At 51.7% G+C, this 17,893-nt stretch overlaps 1 protein-coding gene across 2 annotated transcripts in view; it reads right to left on the bottom strand.

Moving 5' to 3' along the window:
• The window catches only part of PFKP (phosphofructokinase, platelet), a 51,950-nt gene that overhangs the window by 14,189 nt on the left and 19,868 nt on the right, over positions 1-17,893 (bottom strand). For both annotated transcript variants that reach the window (XM_055431565.2, XM_088843985.1), the window contains exons 4-13: positions 9,625-9,814; positions 8,299-8,464; positions 7,300-7,344; positions 7,035-7,143; positions 5,362-5,457; positions 4,109-4,201; positions 3,412-3,537; positions 934-998; positions 421-490; positions 19-165 (exon numbers count right to left, since the gene is read on the bottom strand). In XM_055431565.2, the coding sequence (XP_055287540.1) occupies positions 19-165; positions 421-490; positions 934-998; positions 3,412-3,537; positions 4,109-4,201; positions 5,362-5,457; positions 7,035-7,143; positions 7,300-7,344; positions 8,299-8,464; positions 9,625-9,814 (1,107 nt within the window). The remainder of the gene's footprint in view (positions 1-18; positions 166-420; positions 491-933; positions 999-3,411; positions 3,538-4,108; positions 4,202-5,361; positions 5,458-7,034; positions 7,144-7,299; positions 7,345-8,298; positions 8,465-9,624; positions 9,815-17,893) is intronic.

Raw genomic sequence — 17,893 nt, 5'->3', positions numbered from 1 at the left:
GGCACCCCCAGGACCCACCTGGCCTTTGGCGAAGCCCTCGAAGCCATCATACACAGCGAACATCTTGTGACCCTCAGAGATGCCCACGCGCACGGCGGCGCGCACAGCCGCGTTCATGCCAGCAGCGGGCGCACCCACGTTCACGACACCCACATTGCAGTTGCTCTGCAAGTCGAGGAGCAGGAGGGTGTGGGTCACCAGCTAGGCGCACCCCCCAACCCCCTGGCACCGCTGCACCCCGAGCGCACGTGCAAGTGAGAGGCTGACACGGAGACTCCAGGGCTGCAAGGTCCGGCTGGACAGGGGTGGGAGGGACACACTGGAGGGGCGTGGGGTGGCCTCTGCGAAGCAGGGACCGAGCTGGGCAGGACGCGGGCCTCTCCAGAGGCAAAGGAGAGGATGGGGGGCAGGGTCTCCTACCTTTGGGATCTCGGAGTCAGGCAGCTTGATGGCCAGCCGCTTGTAGGTGTTGAGGTTGTTCTCAAAGCTCCTGGAAAAAAAGGCCAGAGTCAGACCACAGAATAGAGAGCAGGACAGAGCAGATGGGCTCTCCCGGGGAGAAGGGACCCCAGACGATGCCTGCGCAAGGCATGGGTGGCTGTGGTGTGGGCTTCGTGTCTGGAGAGGAGCCCCGCGTGGTCCCAGAAACTGTGAGGGACGCCGTGTGAGGGGCTGAGGGTGCTGCATCCAGGGCACAGCTAGTCTCTTTCTCGGAATGCTAGCAGCCACCTGTCAGGCTCTCTCTCATCTCAGCTTTTGAACGACCCCCTACCGCAACAAAAAACACATTTCCCTCTAATTCACCCAGACCATCCACCAGCAGAAGCAGTGGCTCCTGTCTCATTTCTGGCTTCTTATGTTGAGACAGAAGCAGCACAACCTGGGCACACGCTGAGCAACAGAGGCTTCGAGGGAAGGTTTCAGAACAGTCACCTTCCTCGGAGTCGCACGGCGTCCTTAAACCTCCTCTCATCCATCGCCTTTTGTACCTCCTGGGTCTGTAAGGAAAAAAGGACGTGTCAGGACTCAGTGTGTCCCCGGATCTGGGCTGGGACAGAACCAGCTGGGCCTTTCCATCCTGGGTTTGTTCGGGTCCAACCTTGCAGCTGGCAGCTGGGTCAGCGAGCCCACACCACCTGGCCACCACCCAGCCTGCTTTGTAGAAAAGGTCTGGAGGCACCGCCAGGGTAAGTGGGGCCTGAGATCTCAGGGATCCTGCCCCCTGAGAGCAAGGCCAGGAGGTGAGTCTCCCAGGCCAGGCCCCTTTGACTCTGGTGAAGAAAGAGCAAACAGAAACCACCTGGCTCCCCGGGGAGCAGGGCAGAGGGACAGGGTTGGGGGCAGGCTGTTCTGGAGCCAGAGCACTTGGGGTCCAGCACCGACTCCCCCTTTCAGCCCCAGGATCCCAGGTGAGTCACCCCTCTCTCTGAACATCAGTTTCCTCAGCTATGCGATAAGAAAAACGCCCCCTACTTCTGCTGTCATCTGTAGTGATGACCACACAACTGGCCTTTAGGAAAAGACCCAACGAGCAGCAGCTGGTCAGGGACGGGCTGGCTGTGGCCTTGCAACTGTCAGGCTGAGACACCATGACGCACAGTTGTTCAAGGACAAGCCAGTGGTACCGACTGCCTCTGTCTCCCAACGGTCAGAGAGACTGGACAGAAGAAGTGTGCTCCCAGTAAACCACTGCACGTCGTTCCATGTTCTGTTCTTCTGAGCCACAGCCTCACATTCCACACACGACACACGCACACACATGCACATACTCATACATGCACACATGACACGTGCACTCATACACACACAGGCATGATGCATACACAGACAGGCACACACAGGCATGACGTGCACACAAACAACACGTGCACTCATACACATGCATGATGTGCACACGCATACACACATGTGTACATACATTCCCACATGCACGTGTGCACACACATGACACGTGCACACTCATACAGGCATAGCACGTGTACACAGACATATGCAGGACACATGTACACAAGCATGCACACACATGACACATGCACTCACACACGTGCACACTCATACACACGACACATGCACTCGTGTATGACACACATGCTCGTTCACATGCATGACACATGCACACACATACACTCATTCATGACACATGTACACAGACACAAACATGCACAAACATCCCCATGTGCACACACATGACACGTGCACACTCATACAGGCATAGCACGTGTACACATATGCAGGACACATGTACACAAGCATGCACACACATACCTGACACATGCACTCACACACACACACGTGCACACTCTGGCACACGACACATGCACTCGTACATATGCATGACACACATGCTCATTCACATGCATGACACATGCACATACATTCACTCATTCATGACACATGTACACAGACACAAACATGCACAAACATCCCCACGTGCACACACGACACATGCACACTCATACAGGCATAGCACGTGTACACATATGCAGGACACATGTACACAAGCATGCACACACATGCGTGACACATGCACTCACACACATGTGCACACTCATACGACACATGCACACTCATACATATGCATGACACATGCACACACACATGCATGACACGTGTAGACACAAACGTGCAAACATCCCCGCATGCACACACATGCATGACATGTGACATGACATGTGCATAAGCACACGACATGTGCACTCATACATATGTATGACATGCACACATGCGTGCGCATACATGCATGACCATGCACTCACACGCACACACAGATGCACATGAATGACAGATGCACACACGTGCACACACACAGGATTCACTTACTGCCACAGGCTTTTGGAAAGTATGTTTCTAAGGTTTCTTTCAACAAGTCCCTTGATTTAATCACCTCTCTGTACACATTATAAAATACACACACCTCAGAGCCACTGAGAAGACGAAATAAACTGATAGTCATGAAGAGACTTTGAAAAATAAATGGTAACAGTTTCTAATGCAACACTATGGCTGCCTCACCTCGTGGACAATCCACCAGGAAATGGGCCTGAGGAGGTGCTGCACGTCGGGGTGTCACCTGAGAGAGGCCCCCCCCAACCCACGTCACATCACAGATGTGAGGGTCTCAGGGACAGGAAGGCAGGAGAGGCTGACCCTGAAGAGGCTAGACGGTGTCCCTCCTGCCCTGTGAAGATCCTGGTCCCTGCAGGGCTGTCTCCGGACTCATGGGAAGCACACAGGTGCCCAGAGGATGCCCCCCCATAGGATAGGCTAGACCCACCGTGGAGGCAGCTTGCTCGTGTCACAGGACCGAGATGGGAGCCGGCACCCCCATCCTGCCATCCACCCTCCTGGAATGGGGGCTGCTGGGGAAGGTCGTTCACTCATGCAGTGAGCCTAGCTCGCGCCTGCACTTACCATCTGTACGCACTCCATCAGCGGCAGCCGCACTGCCTGGTTCCCGCTCAGTGACACCACGCAGGCTGGGGTCTCGGGAGTGGCCTGCAGGAGGGCGACCACGGCCTCCACCCCCATGCGGCTGGCCTGGAAACAACGTCACGACGGTCAGAGCCGGCCCTCCGCCCGCCTGGAGCCCAGCGTGCTACCCTAGGCAGAGGCCAGCCTGCTTCAGACAAGACCAGCTGCATCCTCAGCTTCCCCCTAGCTTCTCCTGCCCCGAGTCTCTGTCAGTATTCAGTCCTTCCTGCTTACTTCTAACCCCCCTCCAACAAAGAGCTCGACTCCAGTAAGAACCGGCCACTGGGGCTGGGGGCTCACAGGCGTGCAAAGCAGGAAACAGAGACTGCACTCTGGCTCTCTGTGGTCCCTGGGTCCGTTTCTAGAAACCAGCACATGAACACTGCCTTTCCACCTTCTGGGTGTTGTCCCCCATGTTTGGTGGGGTCTCCTAGGGGGTGGCTGGGGGCCAAGGAACCCCCTTGGTGAGCAGGTCTCCCAGGGACTTCAGGGAAAAGACACCCAGCACTGTAGGCAGAGACACCCTTCACTGATGGCTCCACCATGTCACCCAGTCTTCGCAGCAACCTGGTCCCTATGCGATCCCAGAAGCTCTCCTTGCCTTGGGACATGCCTGGCCAGCTCCAGCCTCACTCACCAGAATCCTGTCAAAGGCTGATGGCGTCCCGCCTCTCTGCACATGTCCAAGGATGGTCACTCGTGTGTCGTAGCCCAGCTGCGTGACCACGAGCTGAGGGGAAACAAGGCACGGCTGGGCATGTCACCTTGTCCAGGACGGGGGGCTGGAACCGGGGAAGGGCTCTACTGTTCATGCACATCTATGTGCAAGAATGTCCTAATTTCTAAATTTTACTTCCTGAAAGCATGTTCAACAGCTTGCCAAAATCACTTTAAAAAAAAAAAATAAAAGAATGCTTTAACTGCAGGTAAAACCATTGTCTCTCCTACTTTGCCAGTGAACATAACTAAAACAGGTTTTTAAAGATACTATTTCTATAGCTTGTATTTAAAAGCATGGATACTTTATAAAAATGTAAACTTTTCCATGAATCACCTTAAATTTGTGAGGTTGTATTTGAAAAGCACAACACAGTAACTCCAGGCATCCCCTCAGGCCAGGGCCACGAGAACTCAGCCGGGTGGCCAGGCCAGGTCCCCTGTCCACAGTGGCCCTCATTTACTCTATGAAAATGTCGGGACTAGGGCGTGGGACTCCCATGGTCCCCCCCGGCTCTCATCCTCCACAGTCCAATCTGAACTTCAGTTAAGTGGGTAAGAAAATCTTTGCTCCGATCATACTCATTACTTAGTAAATACCAGCAGACAACTGTCACAGATCTCTTGATATTTTAATCACCATGCTGGTCAGGGGCACAGAAAAGGTGGAGATGCCAACTTGAAAAGTCATGCTGAGAACGTGTCTCCCCTGATGGGCAGCTTCCACCAGAGCCCGTGGGCATTTCCCCAGCGCTGCGAGCAGCCCTGCAGCCACAGGAGCATGGGGCGGGCCCCACAGAGTGGAGGGGCGGTCACTAAGGCCAGCAGAGCGCTTCCTCCGTGAGTAAGGCTCAGCTGATGCTCCAGCAGGAGAGGATGACTGTGCTGACCCCCGGCTCCTGGAACCTTCTAACCCCGCCCAAGCTCATGTTCTCTGTCTCTATCAGGACAGCCTGGGGCCTTCGGGAATATTCCTGACAGTATTCCAGAGGCATGGGCTCCCCAGAAGGCAGGAGCTGTGAGATCCTCATGCCAGTGAAGCCATGGTCGTCATGAAAGTATTTTCAACCATCGAGAAGAATAGGAATACTTACCTAACACACCCCTCTCCAAACCTCACTCAAGTGTTGGAACTGCCCACTGTCAGGCAGGCACGGCGTGGAGCACACTCACCTCCTTGATCTGCTCTGAGGTGATGGGCTTGTTCTGGGTGTCGATAGCCCCTTCGGCCACAATGATGATGTTCAACCTTTTCTTCCGGGCACGGTTCTAGGAGATGGAAGAAGAAACCCTCTGATGCCTAAACCACTCTGAACGGGGGCCTCTGCCCAACTGACTGGGCTCTCTCCAGGGACACACGGTCACCCGGTTTCATCAGCAGCGCCTCCTAAGGACACAAGTAGGTCCAGGCACCCAGGGTGAGAAGCTGGGACAGGCTGGCAGACGCAGGAGGTCAAAAGCCCCCAGTGCCTCTGACCCGGACCCCCAGACAGTGATGAGCCCCGCAGCTGGGCTCCCGGGTCTCTACTGCAGACAAGGCCTGCGGGCTCCCCCAGAAGACAGCTTCCTGTCATCTCCCCAGGAACCCGGCCCCAGCCTGGCCTTCACGAAGCAGAGAACCGCCCACGTCCCCAGGCCAGAAGCAAGGGACAGTGAGCTGACGGGTTACTTCAGTGCTCACGGTCACCCGGGAACTGTGCAGCTGACTCCAACCTCAGAGGGGTGATGCCTCCCAGTTCTATGTGCTTGTGTGCCAAGTTGCTCGGTTGTATCCAACTCTGCGACCCCATGGACTGTAGCCTGCCAGGTTCCTCTGTCCATGGGATTCTCCAGGCAAGAATCCTGGGTAGCTTATCCCTCCTCCAGAGGACCTTCCCAACCAATGCTATGATTCAAGAGCCAATGCAGACTTTAGAGTATTGCAAAAAATATATCTTAGGATTGTAGTCTTCCCTCCTCCAGAGGATCTTCCCGACCTAGGGATCAACTTCCCAGCCAAGGGATGGCTTTACCAAGTCTCTTACACAGGTTTTTGAGTCAAAGCGTATTGCATTAGTTGCTGGAAGTCTGCTCTTGGAAACCATGACCTTGAAGGCAATGGCCATGTCTCATGGACTGTGGGTCCTGGCTGTATGCAGTGCTTATGTGCTTGCTGAATACGATAACTGGCCTCGGCCATACACGAATACGATAACTGGCCTCGGCAATAGGTGTCCATTTTTTGCCTACAGAACAGTGATGAGATGGTCCTGAAAATAAGAGAAGGGAAAGTCCACACACTGGGGTGGGGTTTCTGTCCTGAAAGCCACCCTTGTTTTCTGCGAGGCCTCGCAGAGGAAATCTGCCTGACACCAGTGATCCATGGTGTGAGACGAGCACAGTCTACAGAGAAAAGAAAGGCAAGGCCTGAGCCAAACCCACAGCGAGGCCGGCGCTGGGCGGGGGGACCCCTCCGGGGAGTGAGCTGTCGGGGCCCGGCCTGCTGAGAGCTGGCGAACTCGGGGAGGAGTCGACTCACAGGCCTCCTGCCCCTTTCCCGAGGGGACGGCAGCGCCTTGTTGCCCAGACCCCGGCTCTCATGTGGCCTCCTCCAGGGATGGCTGAGCACCCGCTTTGCACAAGCGGCTCAAAAGCTCAGCTGCTTCTCCCTTGTCTGTCTCTGCCACAGCAGGAAGTGGATGGACAGGACGCCCCCAGGTCACAGCCATAAGCCCGAAGCCACTCTGAGCAGAGAGCCTCCACAGGCTGAAAGCTCTGTTGACATGGAACATGCCCACGGCCACCACGCCACAGGCTGGGCAGCACAACCAGAGGCCGGCAGCCACAGAGGGCAGAAGGCGAGTTACCTCTGAGAGCTTGATGCACATGTTTTCCTGCCAGCCTTCCTCCGGTGGGGACTCGGGAAGGAAGACCCAGTCGGCCCCGCAGGCCAGAGCGCTCACCAGGGCCAGGTACCTGCGGGCAAAGAGCGGGAGTTTCACGAGGCGTCAGGGCCAGGCGCCCCTGCCTAGGACAGCCCCACAGACGGGACATGCCCCTCCTGGGATGCTTGAGCTGGGGTATGGGGCTCCCTGGGGACCTCCCACCCCGACTGCGTCTGTGTGTCCATACCCGCAGTGTCTCCCCATCACCTCCAGGACGAAGGTTCGCTGGTGGCTGGAGAGAGACAGAGGAGCGTCCACTTAGCACGGCCGGGCAGACGGCAGGGCCCCAGCTGTCCCCCTCAGACGACCCACTCTGCACACAAGCAGACACTATGGGGAGTGATTTTCAGGCTCTTCTGAGAGAAGGGGCTGCAGCAGTGAGCGCCCCTGGTTGTGTTCTTGTGCCAGGCACGCTCATGCCACCAGGACATGCATGTGTGGTCTTTCCAGGATGAGGGCTCCACTGGGCAGAGTCAGGTTTCTCCGGCCAGAACCACAGGCCGGACGTCTCCGCATGAGCTCGGGAGACGAAAGCAAAGGAGTCAGGTCTGTGCCCTGGGACCATGGCCTTTCCACAAACGGGAAACTAACTGCCACCAGTAACCCTGGGAACCCGAACAGAGGCTGAGGTTTGTCTCCAGCCACGGTTCCCCGGGCGTGGCCCTGAGACGGTGCCAAGTGGCTCGTCCATGACAGAGGCAGGTGTTCCACTGTCTCTCTCACTTGACTTCCATGAAGGTGCTTTGGAAGCCTGAGGGAGCCAGGGAGGGCGTGATGGGAACGGTTCAGCCCTGAGCCTACAACCTGGGACATGGGGTCACTCCTCATCCATCGGCGGGAACCCCAGGTGAGGAGGGCGCAGGGCGGGGGCTTGCCCAGCTCTGACCAGGGCCGTGCAAACCTGGGGCTCTACAGTCCGCCACTAATGCAGGGGAGCTTTGTGCAGGACTTGACGTAATGATGACTTATTTTTTTCGTTTTTCTAAATTCTCTGCAATAAACACATTTCTTTTACAATCAGAAAGCAGTGACTCTTAAAAACTGAAAATAAAGATTAAACGAGGAAAACCACTGATTGCACCAATACAAAATTGTTTCTAATATCAAGCAACAAGGCTTGTGGAATTTTCCGGAGCTGGCACTGAGGTCTACATGGCCCCCTCCCGCTGGTCCCCGCGTCCCCCACCTCTGGGCGGTCGTCATGATGGCGTCCACCACCTCGATGATGCGGTGTAGGGCCGAGTCTGTGCCGATGGTCATGTCGGTGCCGCAGAAGTCGTTGTCGATGGAGCCCACCATCCCCACCACGTTGAGGTGCCCGTGCTTCTGCACCTGCTCCGTGCTGATCTTGCCTGTGTGGGGACAAGCCGCACGCCCGGGATGACACGGGGGAGCGCGCACGCTCCTACATGCGTCTCCTACCCACCGCGTCATGTCCACGGGACCTAACCCTGCACAATGACGGACGTCAGAGCCAGACGGAGGTGGAAGCGAGGACAGAGAGGGGAGCAGCCACCTGACACCCAGACAGGAGCACCAACCCAGGAACAGAAGCTGGGGAGGGAAGGAGCGTACACAGAGACGGGTGGAAAAGATGCGACTTCTGTGTGACAGCGGCCTGGCTCTGACTATGCCGGGTCACCATGCCAGAAGCCCGTCCTCAAGGATGTGGTACAACTGGTACCCTGACTCCTGACAGGCCTGTGGAGCCCCATTATTTGGCAGATGTACTTGGTGCTCTCAGGAAAGACCACCAGGGTTGCTAGAGCTGCTTAAATGGACCACAAAGGTCAAGGTCAAGGCGGGGACAGCGATGCTCCCCCCACCCAAGTCACCACCATGCCCACCTGCCTCACACCAGACGAGGTCCCTGGTGCTGGCGTGAGAGCCACCCTCCACTCCTCAGACAGACTTCACGGAACGTGTGGGTCGTCACTTTAGTTCAAGCTTACGCCTTTCACAAGGTTGCTATTAATATTATTTCAGTTTGCTTCCACTGGTCATATTTTAAATTAAATTTGAATTATATAAAAACACATTTAAAAGATAAAAACCACAGGATATATAGGATTCTTGAGAATCCTTTCCTATATAGCTTCGGAGGTGATATAGGACCAAGTCTTGTACCAGTGGCTGGAGGGACCCCAGGGGAGCTGGCAGGTCAGCCGCAGGTGTCTGAGGGCTGGTGTGAGCGGGGCCAGGTGGCTTCACCGCAAGTCCCTGACCCCCCTCTGTAAAGCGGGGATCAGCACAGAAGGTCCGGATGGTTACCCTGAGCCGGCACAAAACCAAACAGGGTCAAAGTGGAACCGTGCCTGGCACATAGGATGTTGGAATAAATGTTATTCTTATAATCACTTTTGTTATTATCTGAGCCACAAATCTGAGTCCTGAGGTGGCAGCTTTTAGGTCTGCAGCACCGCCAGCAACAAACACCTGTGGGACAGTTCATCGGGCAGGATGTCAGTGGTGGGAGCGCTCTGATGGGGAGGGGTGGGCAGCAGAGACGCACCGTCGCGGGCCAGCTCTCCCAGCAGCCCGCTCCACTCCGTCTGGAAGATGTGGGCCCCAGTGAGGCTGCCGTCCCCGCCGATCACACACAGGCTAGTGATGCCCAGCTGAACCAAGTTACATGCGGCCTTCAGGCGGCCTTCCCGAGAACGGAAGTCCTGGCAGCGGGCACTGCCGATGATGGTCCCTCCCTGGAAGAGAACGAAACCTGTTTATGTGTCTCCTCCCAACTGCACACGTGCGTGCTGGGTATAAACACAGGACTTGGCGTAGATTTCCCGCCTTTCGTCTTTTCAGTTGATCGACCGTGGAAGTTTGGAGTCTTTCCATTTTTAGCTCTGAACTGGAATTCAATGGCTAAAGACGCAGGACCACTCCCACGGGGGACAGAGTAGGGCAGGAAAACAAGGATGCAGCCATCAGCTAAACGCACGGGGCAGAGAGAAGTCCACAAGAGGATGACGGCCATCCCGTGGGCGGGGGTACCCTGCATGCTCTCTGAGCCTAAGGCGGGCCAGGGCCGGTCACAAGTCACGGCCAGAGAAACCCCGTGTCCAGCAGCCCCAGGTAACATGGCTCCCCTTCTTAGTCGGGCTCACCACAAGTGCCAGCGAGATAGAAATCTGAGTTCTGGCCATTCCCCAGAGGAGCAACCAGAAAATTACTGCTTAGGGACACTTAATATCCACAAGGAAGGACTGCTGGGCTCTAAATAATACCTGCTCTCAAAAAATCCAGGGGTAACATCAAAAATAATTAAAAACAGGGCAAACTGTCAAGAAAAAAAATATCAGCTACATACAGTTCACAATGTTAAAGCACATGAGGAATGGCTCAATAAGGCAAATTATCAGAGATGAGAAGATCAAAACAACAATGAGGTATCACCTCAGAGAAATGGAAAAGGACACTTAAAAATCCACATAAGTACGCTGTGGGGGTAAGAACAGTGGACCCTTTAAGGATGCTGCTGGATGTAGCTGGTAACAGCAATGTGGAAGTGCATTTAGAAGGCATTAATATAAACAAACAGAGCTGCCCTGTGATCTGGCTGTCCCACTCCTAAGAGCACATGAGGAAAAAACCAGACTCGGAGAAAACCATGCACCCAGGCAGGCACGGCAGCAGCTTCACAACAGTGACGACATGGAAGTAAATAAACTGTGCCCAGATGAATGGATAAAAACAAGTGACACAAGCACACGATGGAATATGACTCGGCCATGAAAAAGAACAAAAGCATGCCATTTGCAGGAGCATGTACAATCTCAGGATAATCATACTAAGTGAAGTAAGAATCAGAAAGACAAAACTCCAAGATCCCACGACCGAGTGGAATCTAAAATTGGTGACAATTGAACTCCTTCAGAAAGCAGAACCAGCCTCACAGACTTATGATTATGAGGGAAAGGTGGTGGGCAGGGAGAAACTAGCAGGTTGGGATTATCTGATAAATGGTGTGTATATATTAATCAAAAAACCCAACTGTATAGCGCAGGAACCCTAGAAAACACTCAGTAATAACTGATATGGGAAGAGAACCAGAAAAACATATATATATATATGACTAAGTACAAGTGAATCAAGTGGCTGTACACCTAAAAGACAAAACCACACAACATGGCAAACCACCTATATACTCCCATTCAAAACAAACAGTAAAAGAAGAAAGAAATGCTGGCTCTGTCCCCCTCAGGCCTTGGTGACTCAGGCTGGGGTCACACCCCTGGAGCCTGAACAGTTGGGTCCCCAGGCTGAATCATCCTGGGCTGAGGAAGCGGGAGGACGTGCCGGCCCACAAATCCTCGCCGATGGACCCTCTGCACGAGCTGCAGTCTTGGATGCAGGGCGAGGTCCCTCCTGCAGAGAGTCCAGGCCTCTTGCCCCCACAGGAAGGGGTGGCCTCAGGGCTGCAGGAGCTCTGGACAGTCTGCTGGGCTCCATGGCTCTGCTGGTGGGGTTCCCACCTCGAGCCTCCTTCCTGAGAGCCACCCGCACCCCCGATGGAAGACAGCACCCTCCCCAGACTGCTGTTGCAGGAATGGGGAGGTGTTCGGGGGACAAAGGGTAAGGGTAAGTCAGGAGACATGAGCCTTGTGTGTTTCCTCTGACACATTCATTCTAAGGGACGACCAGGAACAGGACTTGCCCTAAGATCAGTTTCCTGAGAAACCAGAGTTGGGCGTGGAGAAATGCTGCTGCCTTGTGGCCCTTTTTGTAACAACACCTTGAAAATAGGCCCTGCTGGGCTCTTAATGTTCTAGAGGCCTTGGGGTTGGAAAGGACACCTGCCCTCAACAAATGCCCTGGGGTAAATCATCAGAAAAGATTTCACCGCAGGGCGGGTTTTCAAGAAGCCAGTGTCAAGAGGTAAACTGTACTCACACAAATAAAAAGAGCATGGTAAGATACTCCACATCAGTTATCAACAGAGGAATGCAAATGAAAACTACAATGAGAAATCACCTCACACCTGTCAGAAGGGCCATCATTAGAGAGATCTACAAAGAACAAATGCTGCAGTGGGCCTGGGGGAATGGAGAATCCACCTCCAGTCTCGGTGGGGTGTAAACACGTGCAGCATTTATGGGAACAGCATGTAGGTTCCTTAAATCTACAGGAGCCACCTAATCCCAAGCCTGGGCTTAGATACAAGAAATCACCATGCAAAATGACACGTGTACCGTCTTCAGGGCAATACTCCTTACAAGAGCCAAGACACCGAATCCACCAACATGTCCAGCGACAGAAAAATGAAACCTAAGTGCCACCTCTGTACCATAGAGTACGCTTAGTCATATAAATGAGGAAAATGTCATTAGCAGAAGCAAGAATCAATTGAGGGATGAGTTGATGTAACCCAGAACAGGTGTGCCCTGTGTGAATTCTATTCACATGTACATATGCACACGTGAGCTGATGTAACCCAGAGCAGGACAAGCATCCTGTCTCTTACAGGGGAAATGAATAAATCCAGGCAAGAGCACTAACTTACACAGAAAGACAGCATTAGAAAACAGACTTATGGTTATTAATAAAAACCTAGGTGGAGGGATAAACTAGGCGGCTAAGATTCACACACACACATACTATGTATCAAATAAATGATCAAAGACGACCTACTGAGCACAGGGAACTGTACTGAACACAACACAACCTACATGGGAAAAGAACCCCATAGAGAACAGACACAAGTCTGCTGCTGCTGCTGCTAAGGCGCTTCAGTCGTGTTCGACTATGCGACCTCATAGACGGCAGCCCACCAGGCTCCCCCATCCCTGGGATTCTCCAGGCAAGAACAGTGGAGTAGGTTGCCGTTGCCTTCTCCAATGCATGAAAGTGAAAAGTGAAAGCGAAGTCACTCAGTTGCGTCTGACTCCTAGCGACCCCATGGACTGCAGCCTACCAGGCTCCTCCATCCATGGGATTCTCCAGGCAAGAGTACTGGACACAGGTCTATGTATTACTAAATGAAGGTCCTATAAAACTTAAAACCAACACTGCATCGGAAATCAACCCTACTCCAACAGAATATAAAAATAAACTTACCAGGGAAAAAGAAAATAATGTTGGGCATGAAGAGATGCTGCCGCCTGGTAACAACAACTTCAAAACCTGTGCAGATGGGCTCTGAGTCACACAGGCCTAAGGGGCTTGCCCAGTCCCCATCTCTCAGAGAGAGATATGTTTCATCTAAATTATTTCACCTGATTAATGACTGTCACTTATAACTTTATTGCTACTTCTGTCTCGGGTATTCCTTTGGAAAAAGTGGATGGATTCATTACATTTTCTAATGTACTATCTATTGATGAAAAGATAAAGTCAAGCATGTATTTGCTGATACTTTTTAAGTTGACCTGTCTTTATACTTAGAAATGTCTGTTAATAGTAGGCTTCCCTGATGGCTCAGATGGTGAAGAATCTGCCTGCAAAGCAGGAGATCCACGTTGGATCCCTCAGTCAGGAAGATCCCCTGGAGAAGCAAATGGCAACCCACTCAGTATTCTTGCCTTAAGAATTGCATGGACAGAGGAACCTGGCAGGCTACGGTTCATGGGCTCGCAAAGAGTCAGACACCACTGAGTTACTTTTACTCAAGGGGCTGTTAGTTAAAAAAAAACCACCTGCCCTCCACAAATGTCCTGGGGTAGTCACTGAAATAGAATTCACACGGGGCAAACCTTCAAGAAGGATTGGCTTACAAGAGGTAAGGGTCATTCACACTGTTAAAAAAATCACAAGAAAAGATTTCAACATCGTTTAACATTTTTGAGAAATGCACATCAAAATTGCAACAAGGCATCACCTCACATGGGTCAGAACGGACATTGGGAAAAGCCTGCCAAGAAGAACTGCTGCAGGAGGTGTGGCGGAAACAGAGCCCATCCACGAGGAAGCTGGAACCTAAACCAGGAAGGGTCACGGGGCGGACAGTGTGCAGGTCCTCAAACAGTTACAAACGGGATGAAATGAGAGGACTCCCTAACGCCGCATATAGTAACTAACTTGGAATAAATGAAAGATCTAAATGTAAGGATCCTACAAAAACTCTCGAGAAAAATACAGGCAGCACACACTTTGAAATTTATGGCAGCAAGTTCTTTATGGATCCACAACTCAGAATCATGCAAATAAAACAAAAATCAACACACGGGACATAATTACCCTTCAAAGAGTTTGCATAGGAAGGAAACCATAAAAAAGACAACCATCAAAATGGGAAAAAATATTTGCAAAACGCTATTACCCCCAAAGAACTCATCTCCAACACATACAAACAGTCAATGCAACTGAGTGACAACAAAAGCAATGCAAAGACAAATGGGCCGAAGATCGAACGGGACATTTCTGCAAAGAAGGCAGACAGATGGCCACAAAGGCAGAGAAAAGATGCTCAGCATCACTGATTGCTCGAGAAATGCAAGTCAAAAGTCCAATGAGGCATCACCTCACACCTCTCAAAATGGCTATCACAAAAAATCTGCAAGAGTAAAAGAGGGTGTGGATTAGGGACACTGTTGGTGGGAAGGTAAATCAGTACCTGCACTACGGGGGCCGCAGGGAAGGTCTTCAGAGAACTGAGCACCGAAGTCCTTTGTGATCCAGCGTTCCCAGGCCGGGGGGAGATCCAGATAAAGACACCTGAACCCCAGTGACCATGGAAGCACTATGTACAACAGCCAAGTAAGGGAAGCAACCTAAGTGCTGAAGGACAGACGGACGGATACGTAAGATGGGGTACAAGTACAGAATGCAATTTACTCAGCCACAGAAAGAGATGAAATACTGCCATGTCCAGTCATGAGAAAGGAAGTAGAGCTGACCATACTAAGTGAAGTCAGAGAGACAGGGAAAGTCCTATGCCATGCATCACTCGATGGTTAAGTCAAATCGCAGATACAAATGACTTCTTCACAAAACAGAAACAGCCTCACAGACTTACAAAAGCAACCTATGGCTGCTAAAAGGGAAAGGTGCTGGGCAGGAAGAAATTAGGTTGAGATCATTTTATAAAGACTAGTGTGTTTATGTTAATCAGCAAAAACCAGCTGATCAGTACAAGTAACCCTACTCAACACTGTAATATCAGACATGGGAAGAGACCCAGAATAACACGTACCCAACTATGTACAAGTGAATGAAGTTACTGTACACCTTAAAAAAAAAGCCATACAACATTATAGATCAGCTATATACCTCAAAAGCCTCTTGATGAAAGTGAAAGAGGACAGTGAAAAGGTTGGCTTGAAGCTCAACATTCAGAAAACAAAGATCATGGCATCTGGTCCCATCACTTCATGGGAAATAGATGGGGAAACAGTGGAAACAGTGTCAGACTGTTTTTTGGGGCTCCAAAATCACTGCAGATGCTGACTGCAGCCATGAAATTAAAAGACGCTTACTCCTTGGGAGGAAAGTTATGACCAACCTAGATAGTATATTAAAAAGCAGAGACATTACTTTGCCAACCAAGGTCTGTCTAGTCAAGGCTATGGTTTTTCCCGTGGTCATGTATGGATGTGAGATTTGGACTGTGAAGAAGGCTGATCACCGAAGAATTGATGCTTTTGAACTGTGGTGCTGAAGAAGACTCTTGAGAGTCCCTTGGACTGCAAGGAGATCCAACCAGTCCATTCTGGAGGAGATCAATCCTGGGTGTTCATTGGAAGGACTGATGCTAAAGCTGAAACTCCAATACTTTGGCCACCTCATGCGACGAATTGACTCACTGGAAAAGACTCTGATGCTGGGAAGGATTGGGGGCGGGAGGAGAAGGGGACGACAGAGAATGAGATGGCTGGATGGCATCACCGACTCGATGGACATGAGTTTGGGTGAACTCCGGGAGTCGGTGATGGACAAGGAGGCCTGGCGTGCGGTGATTCATGGGGTCGCAAAGAGTCGGACATGACTGAGCGACTGAACTGAACTGAACTGAACTGATATACCCATTCAAAACAAACATTAACAAGGAAAAAGGAAAAACAGAGAAACGCAGGCTCTGCCCCCTCAGGCCTTGGTGACCTGGGCTGGGGTCACACTCCTGGAGCCTGAACAGTTGCGTCCCCAGGCTGGACCGTCCTGGGCTGAGGGAGCGGGAGGACGTGCCGGCCCACGAACCCTTGCCTATGAACCCTCTGCACGAGCTGCAGTCTCAGATGTGAGGGGCGGTCCCTCCTGCAGACAGTCCAGGCCTCCTGCCCCCACAGGAAGGGGCAGCCTCAGGGCTGCAGGAGCTCTGGACAGTCCCCTGGGCTCCATGGCTCTGCTGGTGGGGTTCCCACTTCCAGCCTCCTTCCTGAGGGGCCCCCTACCCACGGATGACAGCACCCTCCCCAGATTGCTGTTGCAGGAATGGGGAGGTGTTCGGGGGACAAAGGGTAAGGGGGAGAAGTCAGAAGACACAGCCTTGGGTGTTTCCTCTGACACATTCACTCTAAGGGACAACCAACCAGGAACGAACTTTCCCTAAGGTCAGCTTCCTGAGAAACCAGAGTTGGGTGTGGAGAAATGCTGCTGCCTTGTGATCACTGTTTGTAACACCACCATGAAAATAGGTGCTGCTGGGGTCTTTGTGTTCAAGAATCATCCGGGCGGGAAATGAGACCTGTGCTCAATATATTTCCTGGAGTAAATCATCAGAAAACATCACAACAGGGCCGACTTCCAATAAGCCAATGATACTCACCCAAATAAAAAGCATGGTAAGATATTCCACATCACCGATTAGTAGAGAAAAGCAAATGAAAACTACAATGAGGTACCATTCACACCATTTAGGACTGCCATCATCAAAAAGATCTACAGAGAATAAGTGCTGCAGAGGGCCTGGGGAATGGGGGGTCTGCCTACACTCTAGGTGGGGTATAAGTGGGTGCAGCCACTATGGACAGCATTGTGGAGGTTCCTGAAGAAATGAAAAACAGAGTTCCCATGTGACATGGCAATCCCACACCTAGGTGTACTGGGGGGGGAAAAACAATAATTCACAAAGAGACACATGCCTGATTTTCATTGCAGCAACCCAAATGTCCATCTACAGAGGAATGGATAAAGATGTGGTACATATGTACAAAGGAATATAGTCAGCCACAAGAAGTAATGAAATAAAGCGATCTGCAGACAAATGGGTGGACCCAGAGATTGTATTACAGAGTGAGGTCAGAAAGAGAAAAACAAATACAGTATTGCTTACACAAGGAATCTAGAAGTGATACAGATGAACTTATTTGCAAGGCAGAAATAGTAAGAAGTGTGGTGAACAAACTTATGATTAGTGTGAGGGAGGGGGAGATGAACTGGGAGATTGGGACTGACCCACATACACACTAGTGATACCACGTTTGACTATTGCGAACCTGCTGTATAACACAGAGAACTACTCAGTGCTCCTGGTGACCTGAATGGGAAGGAAACCCAAAACAGAGGGGGTCCATGTATACATATTATAACCGATTCACTTGGCCCAGCAGAAACACAACATTGTGGAACAACTGTATGCCAATAAAAATTCTGAAAAACTCAAGACAAGTCACAGATTAATATTAACACATCCATTTCAAAAGCTCAAACCGCAAGTAAAACACTTTTCATGAAGTCCATTCTTTCCACGTAATCTCTTTATTTCTTAATCGACTTGGAGCCTTCACTGAGCTGCATTGTTCCTGGAATTTATTGGGCATGACATATTCGGGCAGGCTTCTTTTCAATTCCCTGTAAGAACTGTTTCGCCTGCAGTTGTAATTACCTCATCGTTGCACATGCCA

The sequence above is a fragment of the Moschus berezovskii genome, chromosome 15, assembly GCF_049115385.1.
Source record: "Moschus berezovskii isolate FMDL1 chromosome 15, NW_MosBer_1.0, whole genome shotgun sequence".
In the NCBI taxonomy this organism is placed as follows: Eukaryota; Metazoa; Chordata; class Mammalia; order Artiodactyla; family Moschidae; genus Moschus; species Moschus berezovskii.
Note: the sequence above shows the minus strand (reverse complement) of the source record. Positions and strands in the feature narration are given on the sequence as shown.